Source organism: Phalacrocorax carbo, chromosome 32 (assembly GCF_963921805.1).
Source record: "Phalacrocorax carbo chromosome 32, bPhaCar2.1, whole genome shotgun sequence".
Classification (NCBI taxonomy): domain Eukaryota; kingdom Metazoa; phylum Chordata; class Aves; order Suliformes; family Phalacrocoracidae; genus Phalacrocorax; species Phalacrocorax carbo.
The window spans coordinates 6,265-31,633 of NC_087544.1; the positions used below are offsets into that span (position 1 = coordinate 6,265).

The 25,369-nt window shown below is 58.5% G+C and overlaps 1 protein-coding gene across 1 annotated transcript; it reads left to right on the top strand.

The window, feature by feature from the left end:
- The first annotated feature begins 341 nt into the window (after positions 1 to 341).
- LOC135310265 (neuroblast differentiation-associated protein AHNAK-like) lies at positions 342 to 25,337 on the top strand. The gene is made up of 5 exons (XM_064437479.1): positions 342 to 478; positions 5,974 to 6,067; positions 6,183 to 6,336; positions 6,578 to 6,765; positions 6,841 to 25,337. Exons 3-5 carry the CDS (start codon positions 6,183 to 6,185, stop codon positions 25,273 to 25,275), a joined length of 18,777 nt encoding a protein of 6,258 aa, XP_064293549.1. The 5' UTR covers positions 342 to 478; positions 5,974 to 6,067; the 3' UTR covers positions 25,276 to 25,337.
- The last annotated feature ends 32 nt before the right edge of the window (positions 25,338 to 25,369 follow it).

Consider the following 25,369-nt stretch of genomic DNA (forward strand, 5'->3'; position numbering starts at 1 on the left):
ATCCCAGTTGGGGGGGGGGGTCCCATCCCGGTCGGGGGGTCCCATCCCAGTTGGGGGGGGGGTCCCCCATCCCGGGGGGTCCCATCCCGGGGGGTCCCATCCCGGTCGGGGTGTCCCATCCCATTTGGGGGGGGTCCCATCCCATTTGGCGGGGGGTCCCATCCCAGTTGGGGGGGGGGTCCCATCCCGGGGCTCCGCTCCCGGGGCTCCCCCCGCGCCCCCCCCAGCCCTGCCGTGCGGGCGGCGGCGCCCGCCCCGGTCCCACCCCGGCGGGGAAGGGGGAGGCTCCGCCGCTCCGCGTTACAAGAGCCCGGCCCCACGCGGGGCGCGGCCACTCGCCGCGCTCCCGCCGCCCCGCACGGATCGCCCGGGACCCGCACCGGCCCCGCACCGGCCCCGCCGCCGCCAGGGACCCGCCAGCGGGACGAACCGGCCCCGGGCATGGCCCTGCCGGGGAGCTGAGCCCCGCCGCCCGCAGGTACCGGGGACGCGGCGACGGGAGGGGTGGGGGGGGGGGTGTCCCCGGGGGCGTCCCGGTGCGCTCCGGTACTCCCGGGAGTTACGGGGAGCGTCCCCGGGGGCGTCCCGGGGGGGGTCCGGTGTGTCCCGGGGGCGTCCCGGTGCGCTCCGGTACTCCCGGGAGTGTCCCGGGAGTTATGAGGAGTGTCCCGGGGGTGTCCCGGGGGGGCTCCGGTAGTCCCGGGACTGTCCCCGGTGTGTCCCGGTGCGCTCCGGTGGGTCCCGGGAGTTATGGGGAGTGTCCCCGGGAGTGTCCCCGGTGTGTCCCCGGGGGGGCTCCGGTAGTCCCGGGAGTGTCCCGGGAGTTATGGGGGGTGTCCCCGGGGTCGCCCCCCTAGTCCCGGGGGGCTCCGGTAGCCCCGGGAGTACGGGGAAGGGGTGGGGGTGTCCTGGAGGCGTCCCGGGGGTCCCCCCGGGGGGTGCAGGGGGTCCCCGGGGGGTGCAGAAGGGGTGCGGGGGGGGTCTCGGGGGTGCAGGGGGGGTCTCGGGGGTCCCCTGGGGATCCCCAGGGGGTGCAGAAGGGGTCCCGGGTGGTGTCCCGTGGGTCCCGGGTGGGGTCCCGGCGGTGCAGGGGGGGGTCCCGGCGGTGCAGAAGGGGTGCGGGGGGGGGGGGGTGGGGGTCTCGGGGGTGCAGGGGGGGGGGTCTCGGGGGTGCAGGGGGGGTGTCCCGGGGGGTGCAGAGCGAGTCCGGGGGTGCAGGGGGGTGTCCCGGGTGTGTCCCGCGCGTGTCCTGCGAGGCTCCGAGCGGTCCGGGGGGGGCGGGGGGGGGGGCGCTCCGGAGGTCCCGGGGATGCAGTGGGGGGGGGTCCCGAGGGGCTCCGGGGGTGCAGGGGAGGGGTTCGGGTGGGCTCCGGGCGCGCCCCGAGGCCCCGTGGCTCCTTCAGGGCGTGGCCCCCCCCCCCCCCCCCCACTCGTGTTCCCCCCCCCTCCCCCCCCCCGCTCTGCCGCGCCCTGTCCGGGGAGTCCCCGCTGGGGGCGGGGCAGCGGAGATCCCCCCCTCCCCCCCCCGCCGCCGCCTTCCCGCCCCGCCCGGGCGGAGGGGACCCCCCTGGGGGGTGCCCCGGTGCTGGCGGGGGGGGGGTGCGGGGTTTGGGGGGGGGGGATCCCCCGGGATCCCGGGGAGGGCGCGGCTCCGGCAGCCGGGCGTGGGCGCCTCGTTTAATTAACGTTCATCAGGCCGGTTTCAGCGCGGGGGTGGGAGAGGCTGGGGAGGGCCCGGGGGGGTGGGGTGGGGGGGCATCAATGTCGGGGTGCACTCACCCCCCCCCCCCCACCCCCCAAGGACTGGCAGGGCCGGTGGATGCAGAATGGGGGGGTTGGGGGGGGGTTGAAGGTGCCCCCCCCCAACTTTGGTGCAAAACCACACAGGTTTGGGGTGTGGCCAACACCCACGCACCGTGTCACCCCCCCCCCCCTCCATGGGGACACCCCCCCCCCCTTTTCAGGACGGCCAGTGGGCGCTCGGGAAGGCCCCACCGGAGCGGGTGCACCCCAAAAGGGACTGCAGCCCCCCCACCCACCCCCACCCCCCCAAACCCACCGCCTCCCCGTGTATATTGGGTGGGGTTGGGGGTGGTGGGTGGCGGCGGCAAATAACTCCCCCCACCCAACATCGTTTTGGGGCGCACGCGGCGGGAAGCGACGCCCCAACGCCGCGGCTTCGGGCAGCGCCGAGGGCCGGCGGCCGGTGAAACCGGTCAGGGAACGGCGGCGGCGGCGGGAGAGGCTCCCGCGACGCCCGCGGGACTCTCGCTCGGCAGCCGGTTGAACCGGTACAGGCCGCGGGGGCCAACGCCGCCATCGAGGCCGCTCCTCTCGCCCTAACCCCGGGATAATTTCCCCCCCCCCCCCCATCTCCCCCCGTTTTTTTCTTGGTGTTTTCCCCATTTTTTTTACAATATTTTTCTAATTTTTTATATATTTTTTTAATTATTTTATTTTTTTCCGTGGGCTTTGGCCGTGCCGGAGCTCGGCACCGAGGGTTTTCCTGGGAGGATCCCTGGCCCGTGCGTCACCGTCCCTCCCAGCCTGGCCGTCGGCCCTGGGCTTGTTCCTCCTTCGGGGACGAGCGGGCGGCGTGTTCTGCCCCACGCCGGGGGCCCTGCCGCACCCGGGGGGTGGGGGGGGGCCCAGGCAGCACCCCGGGTACCCCCCCACCCCACCCAGTCTTGCTGCGGGTGACGTTTTTAGGGTGATAAATTTCCCTGCCGAGAGCTCGCCAGCGGACATGGGGTCGTCTGGTGGTGTCCAACCCACCCCCCCCCCTCAAAAGCCCCCCCCCCCCCCCCCCCCAAATTCCACTCATTAATCAGCAGCGGCTCCTGCGAAGCTCTTGGCAGGGTCCCAGGGGAGATTTGGGGTGCTTGAAGTGGGGGGGGGGGGCACCCAGATTTGGGGCTCCGTGGCAGTTTGGGGCTTGGTCTTTGCTGTGGGTGATGGATTTTGGGGGGACCCCCACCCCCCACCTGGCGCGGGGGGGCCCAGCCCCCTCTTGGGGGGGGGGGATCGTTGGTGCTTCCCTGGGTACCCCCATGGTGGACACGGAACCCTGGGGTCACCCGTGATATGGGGGGGGGTGACACCGAGGGGGGGGGTGACACCGTGGGGGGGGGTCCTTGGTGACGTGAGGAGGATGGGGGGCGCTGGGGGGGGGTGTCGCAGGGGTGTTTGGCCGCCCCACAAGCCGGCGGCTCCTCTGTCGAGCCGACGCGATGGTGTTTTTTTTGGGGGGGGGGGGGGGGCGCGATGAGATCACCGTGACCTCAGCACATCGTCCCTTTTGTGCCCCCCCCCCCCCCCGCCCCCAAATAACCCACTGGGTGCCCTGCCGGGTTTTGGGGGGGGGGTCCCGAGTGTGGGGGGGTGTGGATCCGCCCCCCTCCTCCACCCCCCCACGGCACCCCCCGCGCTGCGCTGACCCCGCACCCAGGAGCGGGTGCCCGGCGGGGCTTTGGCTGGTTTTTGGGGGTGCTTGGGGGGGGGGGGGGGGGGGTGTGTGGGGTGGGGTGGGGGGGTCCTGGGGGACATCCGCGGGTGCCGTCCCCACGTGGCGCCCGGGCACGGTGACATCTTTGCTGCTGGGTGACATCTCATCCCACGGCAAGGGCGGGGGTGGGGGGGTGGGGGGGTGGGGGCAGGGACTAAAAATATAGGGAAGGGGCAGCACGTGGTTCACCCCAAAAATAGCAGCAGGCGGTTGCGGCCGCGGGGCTGGCATTGGCGGCGAAGGTGTCCCCTTCGCGGGGAGGAGGGGACGGGGAGGGCGTCTCCAACCGCCACGGTCACCCAGGCTGTCCCAGGCAAAGGGGGGGGGGGGGGGGAATCCACCCACCCCCCCCCCCCCACCCCACAAAATAAAAAGGCAGGTCTCTGGGAGGAGGAGGAAGGAGCGACGCGGGGTTTGGGCCGCCCCGGAGCCTCTCCCTGCGCTCGGAGGGTGCCGTGAGTCACCTCCCCGCCCAGCCCGCGGGACCTCTCCCCGGCTCCCTGACTCACAAACCTGTTTGGCCTCCGCCGGGAGCTGAGTTTTCCAGATCGTTCGGCCGGTGACACCCCTCGCGAGACCCACAGCCTGGGTGAGGCCGGGTTGGGGCGCCCAGGGTCCCCCCCACCCCCACCCTTTCTCCGGCCGGAGCCCCTCGGGGTGTCCCGACAGCTCTTGACGCCCAACCCAACGATGGAGATGCCGCCAACCCCCCCGGGCAAGCGGCGCCTGGGGACCCTCCCGGTGGAAAAAAAGGCGCTTCCCGATGGTCAGTGGGACCCTCCTGTCCTCCAGTTTGTACCCGTGGCCGCTGGTCCACCAACCTGGGGTTGTTCCCCACCGCCCCCACCCCCAAGGTCAGGACTTGACCCATCCCCTCGTTGACCGAACGCGCCCCACATTATTCACCTCCTTCGCCACGTCGGCGGCTCACGGTCAACGCGTGGAAACCCCCCACCCCCCACCCCAGGGCCGCTGGTCGGAGCTGCTTTGAAGCCGGGTGGCCCGTACCGGTGCCTTGGGGTGCTCCGCCGTGGGGCCAGGACATACCGCTTCCCCTCGCTGAACCTCCCGAGGTCCCTCTGGACGGCGGCGCCGCCCTCGGGCGTACGAGCCGCTCCCGCTTTGGTCTGACCATCGTCCGACTCATTAAAAACCGAGGAGATCTCAGCCAGAGAGTGAAAAAACCTCTCCCAGCCCATCTTGTCCTCGTCCAAGGCTGCCCAGCGAGGCGGCGTCGGCGTCTCCGTCCCTTGGAGATACTCGGGGGCCGCCTGGCAGCTCCTCCACGGAGCGGCTGCGGGTCTCCAGGGGTTCCCGATCCCACCTCAAGCGCTCCATGGTGCCGGTGGACGCCCACTGAGCCCGTTTGAGGTCTCCTCGGGGTTTTGCGCGGCTCCGCCATGGGGCAGCGCCTTCCCCCCAGCCTTCCCGTGCCGGCGCTGGGTGGGGGGGGGTCCGGTGCCTTCGCTGGGTTCGGTCCCTCAACCTTGAGCCTTCCGGAAGGTTCAGGTGTGGACGGGCCCCGTAACCTTGCGCCGCTGCCGCCCCCGACCGGTGTCTTGACGCCGAACGAGCTCCTCTGAGGGTTAAATCCTCCGCTGGTACCTGCAGGAAAGGCCAAACCCCCACCCCACAAATCCCCCTTGAACCCCCCCCCCCCCCGTCCTTGTGTGCCCCCGGCTCCCCTTTCACCGGCGGCGCGTGGGAGGGGGCGGCAGATGTGGGTCCAGGAGGTGCGACGGGAGGCCGCCGTTGTCCGGGCGAGGCCTGCTTGGGCGCGTCTCGCTCGGACCAGCTGGAAACGCTTCTCGCTAAATTCGGGTTGGGATTAAGGAACCGAAACCTTAATGATGTGGGTTTTCCCTCGCCGGCCGCTTCGGTCGAGGCTTTGCTGTGGGGAGCCGTGGGGCAGGCGCCTTCCTGCCCCCCGCGCTCGCGGGCGGAGCGTTGGCCGCGGCGTCGGGACGTCGCGAGGAGGCGGCTTGTCCCGTCTTCGCCCTCCGTAACCTTTGCAGCTGTGTTGGAAGGCGGTTTCCTTCTCCTGTTTATTCCGTTGCTGCGGCTCGTGCGTCCTCGAAGGTCGCCAGAAAGGGAGGGAAACCCAACTCCCTTTTTATTCTTTTTAGGTGGCAAAAATGTTGAGTTTTGGGGCGGCGGCCCAGGCCCGGGTGAGGCCTTCCTACTTCGCGACCACCCAACGGTTGAATTTCTTCCATGTCGTGACAGGAATCTCTCTTTTTGGGCGCGAGGCCCTTCTCCGAGGGCCGCGTTGGGCCAAGGCCTGTCGGCGACACCCTCTGGTTGGGGCGCGGTGGCCGTGTCGCCCTCGGCCGTGGTGACGTCGAGCTCTTACGCGGCTTATCGCCTGCCGTCCCCTTGGCTCCGAAGGCCCCGTTGGCCACGCGGGGTCGGGAGGGAGCGGGAGGAAAGGCGGAGGTTCACGCGGCCGCCTCTGGTCTCTCCGCCAGGCTGGGAAGGTGAAGCAGAAGTCGCTGGAAGGTCCACAAGTGAAGGCAGAGGGATTCCTGGGGCGGATCCAGCCAGGACCAGCGTCCCAGCAAGGTCAGTGGGATGGAGGTGGTTTAGCTCTTCTTCCTCAACGTCCCGTGCTCAAAACCCACGTCCGCCGCCTCCGTCGCGCTTCCCTTCTCACCCTTCTGCCTTTTTCCTCCCCCAGATGGAGAAGGAGGAGGAGACCCGGGAGATCCTGCTCCCCAACTGGCAAGGCAGCGGCTCCCACGGCATCACCATCGACCAGACGGATGACGGGGTCTTCGTCAAGCAAGTGCAGCAAAACTCCCCGGCCGCCAAGATGGGCGTCGTGAAGGAAGGTGGGACCTCGGCGGAGGTTGTTGCGGGGACGGTCTTTTGGGGGAGGGGGGAGAAAAACGGGGTCTTTCTGTCTTTTTCCATCTTGGCGGTGCCTCGGTTGCTTCCTCCTCCTCCTCCTCGGGCAAGAACCCTACGGCGCGAGCGCCGTCGCTCCCCGTCTTGCTTGCGGTGGGGATGGGGGTGTCTCCTCCCGAAATATCTCACCTCTCGCCCCACCACCACCCCCCCACACCTCACCAGGGGACCAGATCGTGAGCGCCACGGTCTATTTTGACAACCTGCAATCCGGGGAAGTCGCGCAGCTGCTCAACAGCATGGGCCACCACACGGTGGGCTTGCGCTTGCAGCGGAAAGGGGACAAGTCGCCGCTGCCGGGACAGTCATGGTCACACGACGTGTTCGCGGCCAGCAGCCCAGAAGTCGTTCTGGTGAGTGGCGGGGAAGAGGGGATGAGGAGGGGGAGGAAGCATCCCGGTGCTAACGAAGGTCCCTTCGTTTTCCAGAGTGGAGATGACGAGGAGTACAGGAGGATTTACACAACGAAGATCAAACCCCGGCTGAAGTCGGAGGAGGTGGTGGAAGCGGAGTGCGGTGGGACGCAGAGCAGGACCATTACGGTCACCAGGAAGGTGACGGCCTACACCGTCGACGTCACGAAGCACGACGGAGCGAAAGATGTCGACGTCGTCGGCCCGGACTTCAAAATCCGCATCCCGAGCCAGGAGATCACCCACGCGAAGGCCGACGTCGAAGCGGAACCCGGGGAGGGCGCGATCAAACCGGCGCCGGGGGAGCTGCCTGGGAGGAGCGCCCGCGCCACGGGCTGGAGCGCGGACATCGGAGGGGCACCTCTTGGCCCAGCGCTTGATTCTTCCACCCAAAAGTTGGACGTCCACCTCGGCGAGGCTCGGTTCGGAAAACCCGGGCTGACCGTGTCGGGAACGCAAACGACGGGCGTTCGCCTGAGGACTCAGACGGACCCTCAGCTGCCGGAGAGCCAAGTTCCTGGTGGGGAAACTGGAAAACCCGTTACAGCGGAGGTGCCGGGGGGTTACGCTTCTGGCACGGCGTTCCTCGGGCCTCAGGGCGGCTCGCCCAGAATCGAAGCAAATGGACAGATGGGGAACCTGGACGCGGGGTTTCACGTCAAGGGTCCCAGGCTGGACGGCAAAGGACACCTTCCTGGCATAAACGTCCACGGAGAGCTGCTGGGGGGGACGCTGTCACACGCTGATGCTTCTGCCCCTGGTCTTCAGGGTGATATCAAAGCCCCCGGACTTGACGTTTCTTTACCGGCGATGGAAAAACCACCTGTCGACGTAGGAAAAATCAAGATTCCCGTTTTGAAAATGCCCAAGTTTGGGTTCCCGATGGCGGGATCCGGCCTCGAAGCTCAAGCCCCGCAGGTGGGCGCCGACATTCCCGCACCGAAGCTGCAGGCTCCGTGCGTGGACGTTGCCTCCTCGTCTGTCCACGTCAAGGGACCCGAGGTTTCGGCTCCTTCAGTCAAAGTCCCGAAGCCACAGGTGGACGTGGGGTTGAAGGGTGCTGTGACGGTCCCCTCCCCCGAACTGGAGGTCCCCGGCGTGGCTATCAAAGGACCCAGCGTAGAGCTCCCGGCTTCTGACGCAGATGTTCACGGCGGCAAGGGAAAACTCAAAATACCGCACATGAACTTTCCAAAATTTACTGCCTTGGACTCGCAAGGGGAAGGTCCCGTTGTGGAAATGGCGCTCCCAAAGGGCGAGGTGGGACCGGCAGCGTCCGCCGTAGACGTTGGCGTTCCCGACGTGGCCGTCAAAGGAGAATGGAAAGGCCCCATGTTCAAGAAGGTTGAAACGCCCCAAATATCTCTGTCGGACGTAAATTTGAACCTGAAAGGCCCTCAGGTGAAGGGAGATGTGGGTGTGGCGGTCCCCGGAGTGGAAGGGGACGTCAAAGGACTTGGCTTTAAGGGTCTCAGGATGGACACAAAGGCTCCCGACGTTGAATTTGAAAGTCCAGAGGCTTGTTTGAAAGGGCCCAGTATATCTGCGCCAGCTATGGACGTTAACGTGAAGGGGCCTAAGCTTAAGGGAGAAGTGGATGTTTCCATCCCAAAGGTGGGCGGCAACTTGAAAGGACCCCAGCTTGACATTAAAGGGCCCAAACTGGGAATGGACGTGCCTGATGTAGATGTCAAAGGCCCCAAAGTTACGATGCCAGAGGTACACGTCAAGGCCCCCAAAATATCCATGCCTGACCTCGACTTGAATCTGAAAGGTCCCGGGGTGAAAGGAGACGTGGATGTTTCTGCCCCAAAACTGGAAGGGGAGCTGAAAGCCCCCGGACTTGACATCAAAGGCCCCAAGGTCGACGTTGCGGCGCCAGACGTGGACATCCACGGCCCAGAGGGCAAACTGAAGATGCCGAAGCTGAAAATGCCCAAGTTTGGGGTGCCCGGCCTGAAGGCAGAGGGCCCCGACGTTGACGTGACGCTTCCAAAGGGTGAGGTGGACATTTCTGGCCCCAAGGTAGATATCGATGTGCCAAGCGTGGACATCAAGGGCCCAGAAGGAAAACTGCAAGGCCCCAAAGTTACGATGCCCAAGATGAGCTTCAAGACCCCCAAAATATCCATGCCTGACATTGACTTGAATCTGAAAGGTCCCAGGGTGAAAGGAGACGTGGATGTTTCTGCCCCAAAACTGGAAGGGGAGCTGAAAGCCCCCGGACTTGACATCAAAGGCCCCAAGGTCGACGTTGCGGCGCCAGACGTGGACATCCACGGCCCAGAGGGCAAACTGAAGATGCCAAAGCTGAAAATGCCCAAGTTTGGGGTGCCCGGCCTGAAGGCAGAGGGCCCCGACGTTGACGTGACGCTTCCAAAGGGTGAGGTGGACATTTCTGGCCCCAAGGTAGATATCGATGTGCCAAGCGTGGACATCGAAGGGCCAGAAGGAAAAGGAAAAGGCCTCAAATTTAAAATGCCTGAACTAAACATTCAGACACCAAAACTGTCCATGCCCGACGTAGATCTCAGTTTGAAGGGCCCCAAACTGAAAGGAGATGCAGATGTTTCTGGTCTGAAGGTCTCTGGAGATCTGAAAGGCCCCAAAATAGATGTGGAAGGTCCCAAAGTGGATGTTGATATGCCTGAGGTAGACTTGGAATGCCCAGAAGGGAAAATAAAAGGCCCCAAATTTAAGATGCCAAAGCTTAATATCAAGGCACCTAAAATATCCGTGCCGGATGTAGATTTGAACTTAAAGGGACACAAAATGAAAGGAGAGGTGGATGTTTCTCTTCCAAAGATAGAAGGTGACTTGAAAGACTCTGGTGTTAATATCAAGGGACCGAAAATAGACGTCGAGGTCCCAGATGTAAACCTGGAGTGTCCAGAAGCCAAACTGAAAATGCCAAAAATGAAACTGCCTCATTTTCATGTGTCTGGCCCAAAGTTTGAGGGAGCCGATATAGATGTCAACCTGCCAAAAGGTGAGATAGACGTTTCTGGGCCGGAGGCAGAAATTGAAGTGCCAGAGATGGATGTTGGAGGACCAGAAGGAAAATGGAAAGGCCCCAAGTTCAGGATGCCGAAATTCAATATCAAAACACCTAAAATATCCATGCCAGATGTAGATTTGAACCTAAAGGGACCCAAAGTGAAGGGAGAAATGGGTATTGCAGCTCCTAAGATAGAAGGCGATTTGAAAGGGCTGGAAATAGATATTAAGGGGCCAAAAGTAGATGTTGAGGTCCCTGATATTGATTTGGAGGGCCCTGAAGGAAAACTGAAAGGCCCCAAGTTCAAGATGCCCGAGATGCACATCAAGGCACCCAAGATCTCCATGCCCGACGTCGACTTCAATCTGAAAGGGCCCAGCGTGAAAGGTGATATTGAAGTCTCAGCTCCCAAGCTCGAGGGTGACCTGAAGTGCCCCGACATTGACATCAAGGGCCCCAAAGTCGACATTGAGGCGCCCGACGTGGACATTCACGGCCCGGAGGGGAAGTTCAAGATGCCCAAGTTCAAGATGCCCAAGTTTGGGGTGCCCGGCTTCAAAGCAGAAGGCCCAGAGGTGGACGTGAACCTCCCAAAAGGGGATATTGATGTGTCTGGTCCCAAGATGGATATTGAGTGTCCAGAGGTGGAGATTGAAGGCCCTGAAGGGAAGGTGAAGGGCCCCAAGTTCAAGATGCCCGAGATGCACATCAAGGCACCCAAGATCTCCATGCCTGACATTGACTTGAACCTGAAGGGCCCCAAAGTGAAGGGGGATGTGGACGTTTCTGTTCCCAAAATTGAAGGTGACCTCAAGGGCCCCGACATTGACATCAAAGGTCCCAAAGTCGATGTTGACCTTCCCGACGTTGAGCTGGAAGGCCCTGAAGGGAAGCTGAAGGGCCCCAAGTTCAAGATGCCCGAGATGCACATCAAGGCACCCAAGATCTCCATGCCGGACTTTGACTTGAACCTGAAGGGCCCCAAACTCAAGGGTGACGTGGATGTCTCTGTCCCGAAGCTCGAGGGTGACCTGAAGGGCCCCGACATTGACATCAAGGGCCCCAAAGTCGACATTGAGGTGCCCGACGTGGACATTCACGGCCCGGAGGGGAAGTTCAAGATGCCCAAGTTCAAGATGCCCAAGTTTGGGGTGCCCGGCTTCAAAGCAGAAGGCCCAGAGGTGGACGTGAACCTGCCGAGAGCAGACGTGGATGTGTCTGGTCCCAAGGTGGATATTGAGTGTCCAGAGGTGGAGATTGAAGGCCCTGAAGGGAAGGTGAAGGGCCCCAAGTTCAAGATGCCCGAGATGCACATCAAGACACCCAAGATCTCCATGCCTGACATTGACTTGAACCTGAAGGGCCCCAAAGTGAAGGGGGACGTGGACGTTTCTGTTCCCAAAATTGAAGGTGACCTCAAGGGCCCCGACATTGACATCAAAGGTCCCAAAGTCGATGTTGACCTTCCCGACGTTGAGCTGGAAGGCCCTGAAGGGAAGCTGAAGGGCCCCAAGTTCAAGATGCCCGAGATGCACATCAAGGCACCCAAGATCTCCATGCCCGACGTCGACTTCAATCTGAAGGGCCCCAAAGTGAAGGGTGACGTGGATGTGTCTGTCCCGAAGCTTGAGGGTGACCTCAAGGGCCCCGACATTGACATCAAGGGCCCCAAAGTCGACATTGAGGCGCCCGACGTGGACATTCACGGCCCGGAGGGGAAGTTCAAGATGCCCAAGTTCAAGATGCCCAAGTTTGGGGTGCCCGGCTTCAAAGCAGAAGGCCCAGAGGTGGACGTGAACCTGCCGAGAGCAGACGTGGATGTGTCTGGTCCCAAGGTGGATATTGAGTGTCCAGAGGTGGAGATTGAAGGCCCTGAAGGGAAGGTGAAGGGCCCCAAGTTCAAGATGCCCGAGATGCACATCAAGGCACCCAAGATCTCCATGCCCGATGTCGACTTCAATCTGAAGGGCCCCAAACTCAAGGGTGACGTGGATGTGTCTGTCCCGAAGCTCGAGGGTGACCTGAAGGGCCCCGACATTGACATCAAGGGCCCCAAAGTCGACATTGAGGTGCCCGACGTGGACATTCACGGCCCGGAGGGGAAGTTCAAGATGCCCAAGTTCAAGATGCCCAAGTTTGGGATGCCCGGCTTCAAAGCAGAAGGCCCAGAGGTGGACGTGAACCTGCCGAGAGCAGACGTGGATGTGTCTGGTCCCAAGGTGGATATTGAGTGTCCAGAGGTGGAGATTGAAGGCCCTGAAGGGAAGGTGAAGGGCCCCAAGTTCAAGATACCCGAGATGCACATCAAGACACCCAAGATCTCCATGCCTGACATTGACTTGAACCTGAAGGGCCCCAAAGTGAAGGGGGACGTGGACGTTTCTGTTCCCAAAATTGAAGGTGACCTCAAGGGCCCCGACATTGACATCAAAGGTCCCAAAGTCGATGTTGACCTTCCCGACGTTGAGCTGGAAGGCCCTGAAGGGAAGCTGAAGGGCCCCAAGTTCAAGATGCCCGAGATGCACATCAAGGCACCCAAGATCTCCATGCCCGACGTCGACTTCAATCTGAAGGGCCCCAAAGTGAAGGGTGACGTGGATGTGTCTGTCCCGAAGCTTGAGGGTGACCTCAAGGGCCCCGACATTGACATCAAGGGCCCCAAAGTCGACATTGAGGCGCCCGACGTGGACATTCACGGCCCGGAGGGGAAGTTCAAGATGCCCAAGTTCAAGATGCCCAAGTTTGGGATGCCCGGCTTCAAAGCAGAAGGCCCAGAGGTGGACGTGAACCTGCCGAGAGCAGACGTGGATGTGTCTGGTCCCAAGGTGGATATTGAGTGTCCAGAGGTGGAGATTGAAGGCCCTGAAGGGAAGGTGAAGGGCCCCAAGTTCAAGATGCCCGAGATGCACATCAAGGCACCCAAGATCTCCATGCCCGATGTCGACTTCAATCTGAAGGGCCCCAAACTCAAGGGTGACGTGGATGTGTCTGTCCCGAAGCTCGAGGGTGACCTGAAGTGCCCCGACATTGACATCAAGGGCCCCAAAGTCGACATTGAGGCGCCCGACGTGGACATTCACGGCCCGGAGGGGAAGTTCAAGATGCCCAAGTTCAAGATGCCCAAGTTTGGGATGCCCGGCTTCAAAGCAGAAGGCCCAGAGGTGGACGTGAACCTCCCAAAAGGGGATATTGATGTGTCTGGTCCCAAGGTGGATATTGAGTGTCCAGAGGTGGAGATTGAAGGCCCTGAAGGGAAGGTGAAGGGCCCCAAGTTCAAGATGCCCGAGATGCACTTCAAGACACCCAAGATCTCCATGCCTGACATTGACTTGAACCTGAAGGGCCCCAAAGTGAAGGGGGATGTGGATATCTCCGTCCCTAAGCTCGAGGGTGACCTCAAGGGCCCCGACATTGACATCAAGGGCCCCAAAGTCAACATTGAGGCGCCCGACGTGGACATTCACGGCCCGGAGGGGAAGTTCAAGATGCCCAAGTTCAAGATGCCTAAATTTGGGATGCCAGGGCTGAAGGGAGAAGGCCCAGAGGTTGATGTGAACCTCCCAAAAGGAGGTGTTGACGTTTCCATGCCAAAGGTGGATATTGAGGGTCCAGAGGTGGACATCGAGGGTCCTGAAGGAAAACTGAAAGGTCCCAAGTTCAAGATGCCCGAGATGCACATCAAGGCACCCAAGATCTCTATGCCGGACATTGACTTGAACCTGAAGGGCCCCAAAGTGAAGGGGGATGTTTCTCTTCCAAAATTAGAAGGTGACTTGAAGGGACCTGATGTGAATATTAAAGGGCCAAAGTTGGATGTTGATGTCCCTGATATTGATGTCGAAGGTCCTGAGGGAAAATGGAAGGGCCCCAAGATAAAAATGCCGGACATGCATATTAAGGCACCTAAATTTTCTATGCCTGATGTAGATCTCAACTTGAAAGGTCCCAAAATGAAGGGAGAAATGGATGTTTCTGTACCAAAAATAGAAGGTGATGTGAAAGTGCCAGATCTGGACCTCAAAGGGCCCAAAGTGGACATAGAAGCTCCTGAGATAGACATTGAGGGCCCAGAAGGAAAGGTAAAGGGTCCCAAATTCAAGATGCCCGACATGCATTTCAAAGCCCCCAAAATCTCCATGCCAGACTTTGACCTGAACCTGAAAGGCCCCAAAGTGAAGGGGGATGTGGACGTTTCTGTTCCCAAAATTGAGGGAGATTTGAAAGGCCCGGATGTTGACATCAAAGGCCCGAAACTGGATGTTGACCTTCCCGACGTTGACCTAGAGTGTCCAGAGGCTAAACTTAAAGGCCCCAAGTTCAAGATGCCTGAAATGCACTTCAAGACACCAAAAATCTCCATGCCCGATATCGATTTGAACCTGAAAGGTCCTAAACTGAAGGGAGATATGGATGTCTCGGCCCCCAAACTAGAGGGTGACTTGAAAGGCCCCGAGATGGATATCAAAGGCCCTAAACTAGATATAGAAGCTCCTGATGTGGATATTGAGATCCCAGAAGGAAAGCTGAAGGGCCCCAAGTTCAAGATGCCTGAGATGCATTTTAAAGCTCCCAAGATCTCCATGCCAGACTTTGATCTGAACTTGAAAGGTCCAAAAGGAAAGGGTGATGTCGATGTTTCCATTCCCAAGTTAGAAGGTGACCTGAAAGCGCCTGAGGTTACAATAAAAGGTCCAAAAGTGGATATAGAGGCTCCAGATGTTGAGCTAGAATGTCCAGAAGGAAAGTTAAAGGGTCACAAATTCAAGATGCCCGAGATGCATTTCAAAGCCCCCAAAATCTCCATGCCGGACTTTGACCTGAACCTGAAGGGCCCCAAACTCAAGGGTGACATGGACGTTTCTGTTCCCAAAATTGAAGGTGACCTCAAGGGCCCCGACATTGACATCAAAGGTCCCAAAGTCGATGTTGACCTTCCCGACGTTGAGCTGGAAGGCCCTGAAGGGAAGCTGAAGGGCCCCAAGTTCAAGATGCCCGAGATGCACATCAAGGCACCCAAGATCTCCATGCCTGACATTGACTTGAACCTGAAGGGCCCCAAACTCAAGGGTGACGTGGACGTGTCTGTCCCGAAGGTCGAGGGTGACCTGAAGTGCCCCGACATTGACATCAAGGGCCCCAAAGTCGACATTGAGGCACCCGACGTGGACATTCACGGCCCGGAGGGGAAGTTCAAGATGCCCAAGTTCAAGATGCCCAAGTTTGGGATGCCCGGCTTCAAAGCAGAAGGCCCAGAGGTGGACGTGAACCTGCCGAGAGCAGACGTGGATGTGTCTGGTCCCAAGGTGGATATTGAGTGTCCAGAGGTGGAGATTGAAGGCCCTGAAGGGAAGGTGAAGGGCCCCAAGTTCAAGATGCCTGAGATGCATTTCAAAGCCCCCAAAATCTCCATGCCGGACTTTGACCTGAACCTGAAGGGCCCCAAAGTGAAGGGGGACGTGGACGTTTCTGTTCCCAAAATTGAAGGTGACCTCAAGGGCCCCGACATTGACATCAAAGGTCCCAAAGTCGATGTTGACCTTCCCAACGTTGAGCTGGAAGGCCCTGAAGGGAAGCTGAAGGGCCCCAAGTTCAAGATGCCCGAGATGCACATCAAGGCACCCAAGATCTCCATGCCCGACGTCGACTTCAATCTGAAGGGCCCCAAACTCAAGGGTGACGTGGATGTGTCTGTCCCTAACCTGGAGGGTGACCTGAAGTGCCCCGACATTGACATCAAGGGCCCCAAGGTCGACATTGAGGCGCCCGACGTGGACATTCACGGCCCGGAGGGGAAGTTCAAGATGCCCAAGTTCAAGATGCCCAAGTTTGGGATGCCCGGCTTCAAAGCAGAAGGCCCAGAGGTGGACGTGAACCTGCCGAGAGCAGACGTGGATGTGTCTGGTCCCAAGGTGGATATTGAGTGTCCAGAGGTGGAGATTGAAGGCCCTGAAGGGAAGGTGAAGGGCCCCAAGTTCAAGATGCCCGAGATGCACATCAAGACACCCAAGATCTCCATGCCTGACATTGACTTGAACCTGAAGGACCCCAAACTCAAGGGTGACGTGGACGTGTCTGTCCCGAAGCTCGAGGGTGACCTGAAGTGCCCCGACATTGACATCAAGGGCCCCAAAGTCGACATTGAGGTGCCCGACGTGGACATTCACGGCCCGGAGGGGAAGTTCAAGATGCCCAAGTTCAAGATGCCCAAGTTTGGGATGCCCGGCTTCAAAGCAGAAGGCCCAGAGGTGGACGTGAACCTCCCAAAAGGGGATATTGATGTGTCTGGTCCCAAGGTGGATATTGAGTGTCCAGAGGTGGAGATTGAAGGCCCTGAAGGGAAGCTGAAGGGCCCCAAGTTCAAGATGCCCGAGATGCATTTCAAAGCCCCTAAAATCTCCATGCCGGACTTTGACCTGAACGTGAAGGGCCCCAAAGTGAAGGGGGACGTGGACGTTTCTGTTCCCCAAATTGAAGGTGACCTCAAGGGCCCCGACATTGACATCAAAGGTCCCAAAGTCGATGTTGACCTTCCCGACGTTGAGCTGGAAGGCCCTGAAGGGAAGCTGAAGGGCCCCAAGTTCAAGATGCCCGAGATGCACATCAAGGCACCCAAGATCTCCATGCCCGACGTCGACTTCAATCTGAAGGGCCCCAAACTCAAGGGTGACGTGGATGTGTCTGTCCCGAAGGTCGAGGGTGACCTGAAGGGCCCCGACATTGACATCAAGGGCCCCAAAGTTGACATTGAGGCGCCCGACGTGGACATTCACGGCCCGGAGGGGAAGTTCAAGATGCCCAAGTTCAAGATGCCCAAGTTTGGGGTGCCCGGCTTCAAAGCAGAAGGCCCAGAGGTGGACGTGAACCTGCCGAGAGCAGACGTGGATGTGTCTGGTCCCAAGGTGGATATTGAGTGTCCAGAGGTGGAGATTGAAGGCCCTGAAGGGAAGGTGAAGGGCCCCAAGTTCAAGATGCCTGAGATGCACTTTAAGGCACCCAAGATCTCCATGCCTGATGTTGACTTGAACCTGAAGGGCCCCAAAGTGAAGGGGGATGTGGACGTGTCTGTTCCCAAAATTGAGGGAGATTTGAAAGGCCCCGACATTGATATCAAAGCTCCCAAAGTCGATGTTGACCTTCCCGACGTTGAGCTGGAAGGCCCTGAAGGAAAACTGAAAGGTCCCAAGTTCAAGATGCCCGAGATGCACTTCAAGGCACCCAAGATCTCCATGCCCGACGTCGACTTCAATCTGAAGGGCCCCAAACTCAAGGGTGACGTGGACGTGTCTGTTCCCAAAATTGAAGGTGACCTCAAGGGCCCCGACATTGACATCAAAGGTCCCAAAGTCGATGTTGACCTTCCCGACGTTGAGATTGAAGGCCCTGAAGGGAAGGTGAAGGGCCCCAAGTTCAAGATGCCTGAGATGCACATCAAGGCACCCAAGATCTCCATGCCCGACGTCGACTTCAATCTGAAGGGCCCCAAAGTGAAGGGTGACGTGGACGTTTCTGTTCCCAAAATTGAAGGTGACCTCAAGGGCCCCGACATTGACATCAAAGGTCCCAAAGTCGATGTTGACCTTCCCGACGTTGAGCTGGAAGGCCCTGAAGGGAAGCTGAAGGGCCCCAAGTTCAAGATGCCCGAGATGCACTTCAAGGCACCCAAGATCTCCATGCCCGACGTCGACTTCAATCTGAAGGGCCCCAAACTCAAGGGTGACGTGGATGTCTCTGTCCCGAAGCTCGAGGGTGACCTGAAGTGCCCAGACATTGACATCAAGGGCCCCAAGGTCGACATTGAAGCACCTGATGTGGACATTCATGGTCCAGAAGGTAAAATAAAAATGCCCAAGTTCAAAATGCCCAAGTTTGGGTTGTCTGGGTTGAAAGGAGAGGCCCCAGAAGTTGATGTAAATCTTCCTGAAGCTGATGTTGCTATTTCTGGTCCGAAGGTTGATGTTACTGTTCCTGAGCTGGACATTGAAGGACCAGAAGGAAAACTTAAGGGACCTAAGTTTAAGAAGCCTGATGTGCAATTCAATGTTCCTAAAATCTCCATGCCAGATATTGACTTAAATTTGAAAGGTCCAAAACTGAAAGCTGACGTTGATCCTTCCCTTCCCAAGATAGAGGGTGAGCTGAAAAGTCCAAAGGTGGACATCAAAGGGCCAGAGGTTGAGGTCGAGGGGCCAAAGCTTGATCTAGAAGGAAAGAGTAAAAAATCCAGGTTTAAACTTCCAAAATTTGGCTTTTCTGGTCCTAAAGTGCAAGGCCCTGATGTAGATGTAAAACTTAAAAAACCTGAGGTTGAAGTAGCTGGTCCGAAAGTTGATGTTCACGGTCCAGACGTGGATGTACAGGCAAAATCGAAAGGGTCAAAATTTAAAATGCCTTTCCTGAGTATTTCATCACCTAAAGTTTCGGTGCCAGATGTGGAGCTAAATCTAAAAGGGCATAAAGTAAAGGGAGAGTTAGATGTTTCCAGCCCCAAGCTGGAAGGGGAACTGAAAGGTCCCGAAGTGGACATCAAAGGCCCCAAAGTCAACATTGAGGCGCCCGATGTGGATGTTCACGGGCCGGAGGGTAAACTCAAAATGCCCAAGTTTAAAATGCCTAAATTTGGTGTGTCTGGGTTAAAGGCCGAGGGGCCAGAGGTGGACGTTAGCATTCCAAAAGGAGAGCTGGATGTTTCCGGTCCCAAGTTGGATATTGAAGGTGCTGGTTTGGAAATGGAAGGACCAGAGGGGAAACTCAAAGGTCCCCACATTAAAATGCCAGACCTAAACATCAAGGCACCCAAGATCTCCATGCCCGACATTGACCTGAACCTGAAGGGCCCCAAAGCAAAGGCAGATGTCGACATCGCTCTTCCCCAGGTGGATCTGAAGGGCTCAGATTTGCATGTGAAAGGCCCGCAAGTGGATGTCGAGGTTCCTGACCTTGACATTGAAGGTCCCAAAGGAAAACTGAAAGGCCCCAAATTTAAAATGCCTGAAATGAATATCAAGGCTCCCAATATTTCCATGCCAGACTTTGATTTGAACTTGAAAGGTCCCAAGACAAAAGGAGGGGTGGATGTCGACCTTCCGGCGCCAAAACTGGAAGGGGACTTGAGTATGCCGGATGTTAATATCAAGGGACCCAAGGTTGATGTTGATGTTCCTGAGTTGGATGTTGAAGTGGGAGAAGGGAAGCTGAAGGGCCCCAAGTTCAAGATGCCCGAGATGCACATCAAGGCACCCAAGATCTCCATGCCGGACTTTGACTTGAACCTGAAGGGCCCCAAAGTGAAGGGGGATGTGGACGTTTCTGTTCCCCAAATTGAAGGTGACCTCAAGGGCCCCGACATTGACATCAAAGCTCCCAAAGTCGATGTTGACCTTCCCGACGTTGAGCTGGAAGGCCCTGAAGGGAAGCTGAAGGGCCCCAAGTTCAAGATGCCCGAGATGCACTTCAAGGCACCCAAGATCTCCATGCCCGACGTCGACTTCAATCTGAAGGGCCCCAAAGTGAAGGGTGACGTGGACGTGTCTGTCCCGAAGCTCGAGGGTGACCTGAAGTGCCCCGACATTGACATCAAGGGCCCCAAAGTCGACATTGAGGCACCCGACGTGGACATTCACGGCCCGGAGGGGAAGTTCAAGATGCCCAAGTTCAAGATGCCCAAGTTTGGGGTGCCCGGCTTCAAAGCAGAAGGCCCAGAGGTGGACGTGAACCTGCCGAGAGCAGACGTGGATGTGTCTGGTCCCAAGATGGATATTGAGTGTCCAGAGGTGGAGATTGAAGGCCCTGAAGGGAAGGTGAAGGGCCCCAAGTTCAAGATGCCCGAGATGCACATCAAGGCACCCAAGATCTCCATGCCTGACATTGACTTGAACCTGAAGGGCCCCAAAGTGAAGGGGGATGTGGACATTTCTGTTCCCAACCTGGAGGGTGACCTCAAGGGTCCAGAATTGGATATAAAAGGACCCAAAGTCGACATAGATGTGCCTGATGTGGAGCTTGAAGGACCAGAAGGTAAATTGAAAGGGCCCAAACTGAAGATGCCAGAGATGCATTTTAAGGCTCCTAAAATCTCCATGCCGGACTTTGATCTGAACCTGAAAGGGCCGAAAGTGAAGGGGGATGTGGATGTGTCTGTGCCGTGTGTGGAAGGTGACCTGAAAGGGCCAAAAGTTGATGTTAAAGGTCCTGAGTTGGATATTAGTGCCCCAGATGTTGAAATTGAGGGTCCAGAGGGAAAGTTAAAGGGTCCCAAGTTCAAGATGCCCGAGATGCATTTCAAAGCCCCCAAAATCTCCATGCCGGACTTTGACCTGAACCTGAAGGGCCCCAAAGTGAAGGGGGACGTGGACGTTTCTGTTCCCAAGCTTGAGGGTGACCTCAAGGGCCCCGACATTGACATCAAAGGTCCCAAAGTCGATGTTGACCTTCCCGACGTTGAGCTGGAAGGCCCTGAAGGGAAGCTGAAGGGCCCCAAGTTCAAGATGCCCGAGATGCACATCAAGGCACCCAAGATCTCCATGCCCGACGTCGACTTCAATCTGAAGGGCCCCAAACTCAAGGGTGACGTGGACGTGTCTGTCCCGAAGCTCGAGGGTGACCTGAAGTGCCCCGACATTGACATCAAGGGCCCCAAAGTCGACACTGAGGCGCCCAACGTGGACATTCACGGCCCGGAGGGGAAGTTCAAGATGCCCAAGTTCAAGATGCCCAAGTTTGGGATGCCCGGCTTCAAAGCAGAAGGCCCAGAGGTGGACGTGAACCTCCCAAAAGGGGATATTGATGTGTCTGGTCCCAAGGTGGATATTGAGTGTCCAGAGGTGGAGATTGAAGGCCCTGAAGGGAAGGTGAAGGGCCCCAAGTTCAAGATGCCCGAGATGCACATCAAGGCACCCAAGATCTCCATGCCTGACATTGACTTGAACCTGAAGGGCCCCAAAGTGAAGGGGGACGTGGACGTTTCTGTTCCCAAAATTGAAGGTGACCTCAAGGGCCCCGACATTGACATCAAAGGTCCCAAAGTCGATGTTGACCTTCCCGACGTTGAGCTGGAAGGCCCTGAAGGGAAGCTGAAGGGCCCCAAGTTCAAGATGCCCGAGATGCACATCAAGGCACCCAAGATCTCCATGCCCGACGTCGACTTCAATCTGAAGGGCCCCAAACTCAAGGGTGACGTGGACGTCTCTGTCCCGAAGCTCGAGGGTGACCTGAAGTGCCCCGACATTGACATCAAGGGCCCCAAAGTCGACATTGAGGCGCCCGACGTGGACATTCACGGCCCAGAGGGGAAGTTCAAGATGCCCAAGTTCAAGATGCCCAAGTTTGGGATGCCCGGCTTCAAAGCAGAAGGCCCAGAGGTGGACGTGAACCTGCCGAGAGCAGACGTGGATGTGTCTGGTCCCAAGGTGGATATCGAGTGTCCAGAGGTGGAGATTGAAGGCCCTGAAGGGAAGGTGAAGGGCCCCAAGTTCAAGATGCCCGAGATGCACATCAAGGCACCCAAGATCTCCACACCAGACTTTGATCTGAGCCTGAAAGGTCCCAAAGTGAAAGGTGATGTTGACCTATCTGTGTCAGGAGCAGAATGTGAACTGAAAGGCCCAGAGGTCAATGTCGGTGCTCCGAAATTAGACATAGGTGCCCCTGATGTTCATATCGACAGCCCAGAGGGTAAATTCAAGCTGCCTAAATTCAAAATGCCCAAATTTTCTATGCCTGGCTTTAAAGGGGAGGGGGTGGACGTGGATGTGAACCTTCCGAAGGGAGACCTTGACGTTTCCGGCCCCAGCATAGACGTAGAAGCTCCTGATCTGAATTTGGATGGAAAAGTCAAAGGTCCCAAATTTACAATGCCTGAAATGCACATTAAGGCTCCCAAAGTCTCCCTCCCCGATGTCGACTTCAACATCAAGGGCCCTCAAGTGAAAGGAGATGTGGATGTTTCTGGACCCAGGCTTGAAGGTGATTTGAAAGCACCCCAGATTGACGTGAAAGCCCCCAAAATAGACGTTGAGGTTCCCGATGTGACCATCGAAGGGCCGGAAGGGAAACTCAAAGGCCCAAAATTCAAGATGCCCGAGATGCACATCAAAGCACCCAAGTTCTCCATGCCCGACGTCGACTTCAATCTGAAAGGCCCCAAGGTGAAGGGAGACGTGGACATCTCGGCGCCGAAGTTGGAAGGGGATTTGCAGTGTCCAGACGTTGACATCAAAGGCCCCAAGCTGGACCTTCAAGCACCCGATGTGAGCATCGAAGGGCCGGATGGAAAACTGAAAGGGCCCAAGCTCAAGATGCCAGAAATGCACATCAAGACCCCGCAGATCTCCATGCCAGACATAGACTTGAACCTAAAGGGGCTGAAGGTGAAAGGCGATGCTGACCTTCAGGGCCCGAAGCTCGAGGGAGGCCTGAAGGGTCCTGAAGTCGATATTAAGGGCCCAAAAGTGGATATCGAAGGCCCAGAGGTTGATGTTGATGGTCTGGAGGGAAAAATGAAGCTGCCTAAAATGAAGCTGCCCAAGTTTGGCTTGAAAGGGGAAGGGCCTGACGTGGACGTGAACCTGCCGAAGGCAGAGGTCGATGTTTCAGGCCCCAAGGTAGATATTAGTGTCCCGGATGTGAGCGTTGAAGGTCCAGAGGGGAAACTGAAAGGGCCGAAACTGAAGATGCCAGAAATGCACATGAATGTTCCTAAAATCTCGATGCCCGAGATCGACTTGAGTTTGAAAGGCCACAAAACGAAGGGAGGCTTTGACGTTTCAGCCCCAAAGCTAGAAGGGAACCTGAAAGGGCCTGACGTTGACATCAAAGGCCCCGAATTTGGAGTCAAAAGCCCCGAAGTTGACGTCGAATGTCCTGACTTGAACATCGAAGGCCCGGAGGCAAATATCAAATTTCCCAAGTTTAAGAAGTCCAAGTTTGGGTTTGGGATGAAAAGCCCGAAAGCAGAAATGAAGGTCCCGGGGGCAGAAGTGGATTTACCTGAGGCGGAGCTGAACGTGGAGTCACCCGACGTCAGCGTTGCTGGAAAGGGTAAGAAGAGCAAGTTCAAGATGCCGAAACTTCATATGAGTGGCCCTAAAGTTAAAGGCAAGAAAGGTGGGTTCGACGTGAACGTGGCCGGTGGAGAGCTCGATGCGAATTTGAAATCGCCCGACCTGGATGTGAGCGTGGCTGCTCCGGACGTGACGATAAAAGGTGATGCTACGGTGAAGTCCCCCAAAGGGAAGAAACCCATGTTTGGGAAAATCTCCTTCCCAGATGTTGAATTTGATCTTAAAACGCACAGATTCAGAGGGGATGCTTCTGTGGCAGCCCCCAAAATAGAGGGGGAGCTTAAAGCGCCTGAGCTAGAAGTTTCTGTGCCAACGGTCAAAGGTGATGTAAAAGGCCCCAATCTCCAGTTGGACGTTGAAGCGCCTGACGCGAGCCTGAAGAAACCAAAATTCCAACTTCCCGGAGGGCAGGTGGGCGTAGGGGACTTGAAAATTGAGGGCGACCTGAAAGGACCCGCCATTGACGTCACCGTTCCCTCGATCCCAACGCCAGACGTCGACTTAAATGTGAAAGGACCAAAAGTGAAAGGTGACGTCAGCATTCCTGGAGCAGAACTGGAAGGTCCCGAAGGAAAGCTGAGATTGCCCAAGGTGGGGAAAATGGGTCTCGGGCTGGAAATGCCGGGTGCAAGCTTGGATCTCTCGGGCCCGGCTGTGGAAGGAAGCGTGAGCCTCCCCTCGGCTGACGTGAACCTCCAAGGCGTTGACGTAAAGCTCAAAGGGCCCCAAATCTCTGGCCCCGATTTTGATGGATGCCTGAAAGGACCAAAAATAAAGGGAGATCTGGATGTTTCGAGTTCTGTGGAAGGGCCAAATGTCAGCCTGGAGGCACCAGGCGTTGACGTTGGGGGCCTGGGAGGAAAGCTGAAGCTGCCGAAGTTTAAATCCCCTGCTTTGGAGGCACCTGATCTGAGCGTGAAGGGAGGTGTCGACTGCTCCGGCCCACAAGCGGAGGTGGATGCGAAAGCCCCGGGTGCAAATCTCAATCTCGGCATCGCCGGCGTCGGCATCAAAGGGCCCTCGGTGGACGTTTCTGCCCCGGATTTGGATGTAAATGTGAAAGGACCAAAGGTGAAGGGAGATCTTGACGTTTCACCCCCCAAAGCGTCCGTGGACACGTCCGATAGCGGCTTTGAGATTCTGGGGGGCACGATCAAGCTCCCGTCCCTCAAGCTCCCCGTGTTCGGTGTTTCTGGTTCTGGTGGGGATGGAGCCGACGTAGGGGTCAGCCTCGAAGGCCCCCAAGTGAAGGGAGGCCTGAAGGGCTCGGGGGCTGGCGTTGGGTTGGAAGGACCCGACGTGGAATTGAAAGGGCCTAAATTTCAAATGCAATCACCCAGCGTTTCCTTGCCCGACGTTGACCTGAAGCTGAAAGGACCAAACCTACGGAGCGACGTAGATGTTGCCGGTGACCTCCAAGGTCCAAAAGTCGGCGTGGAAGCACCTCGTGTCAACGTCAAGGAGCCTGGGGTAGGCGTCCACCTCGACGCTCCTGCCTTGGACGCGTCCGCGCTGAAAGTTTCCGGGTCGGGTTTTAACATCAATGTAAAAGGGCCGAAGATCAAAGGCGGTGCCGCCGTCTCTGGCGAGGCGGCAGCGCCCGCTGCGAGCGCCGGCGGCGGAGCTTTTCACGTTAGCGGCCCGAAGATCGGCATCGGAGGCGCCGGCGGCGTCCCGCAAGGTAGCCTGGAAGGCAGCCTGGGAAAAGTGTCGTTCCCCAAGCTGCGAATGCCTAAATTTGTCTTTTCGGACCCCGATGTGAAGGGCAGAGAGATGGGGGTGGATGTCGAGTTCCCCGGGGCCGACGCTAACCTCCAGGCTGGCTGCGGAGACCTCGAGCTGGAGGACGCCGACGTCAGACTGAAGAAATCCAAAATCAAAATGCCCAAGTTCAATTTTACCAAGCAGAAGGGGAAGAGCAGCGGCGCCCTCGGCTCCCCGGAGATTTCGGGCTCCGTTTCGGGTTCGAAAGGCGACCTGAAGAGCTCCAAGGTCAGTTTGGGCTCCGCAGAAGGCGAGCTCGAGGGGGGAGAGGGTCCGTCGGTGAAAGGGAAGTTCTCCCTCTTCAAAAGCAAGAAGACGCGTCACCGGTCGTCGTCCCTCAGCGACGAGCGCTCGTCCCACTCGACGCCCGCGGGAACCCTGGAGGCGGACGCCGACAAGGGGAAACAGGGCAAAATGAAATTCGGGACGTTTGGGGGGATCGGCTCTAAAACTAAAGGTTGTTACGAGGTGACGGGAAGCGACGAGGAGGCGGGGAAGGCGCAGGGCAGCGGCGCGGCGCTGGCGCCCAAGAAATCGCGCTTGTCCTCCTCCTCCAGCAACGACAGCGGGACGAAGGGCGGCTTCCGCGTGCCCGGCGTGGAGCTGACGGTGGCCAAGAAGAAGGAGTAGCGCGGCTGTACATAAGTGCCTGTGTATATAGGGGGGGGGGCCCGTCCCGGGTTTGTACAGATGGGGGTCTTTTTTGGGGGGGGGAGGGGAAGCA

Coding starts and splice junctions, on each gene's coding strand:
- LOC135310265 (XM_064437479.1), top strand. CDS start 6,183: ATGGAGAAGGAGGAGGAGACCCGGGAGATCCTGCTCCCCAACTGGCAA. Junction 6,337..6,577: donor GATGGGCGTCGTGAAGGAAG/GTGGGACCTCGG, acceptor ACACCTCACCAG/GGGACCAGATCGTGAGCGCC. Junction 6,766..6,840: donor GCAGCCCAGAAGTCGTTCTG/GTGAGTGGCGGG, acceptor TTCGTTTTCCAG/AGTGGAGATGACGAGGAGTA.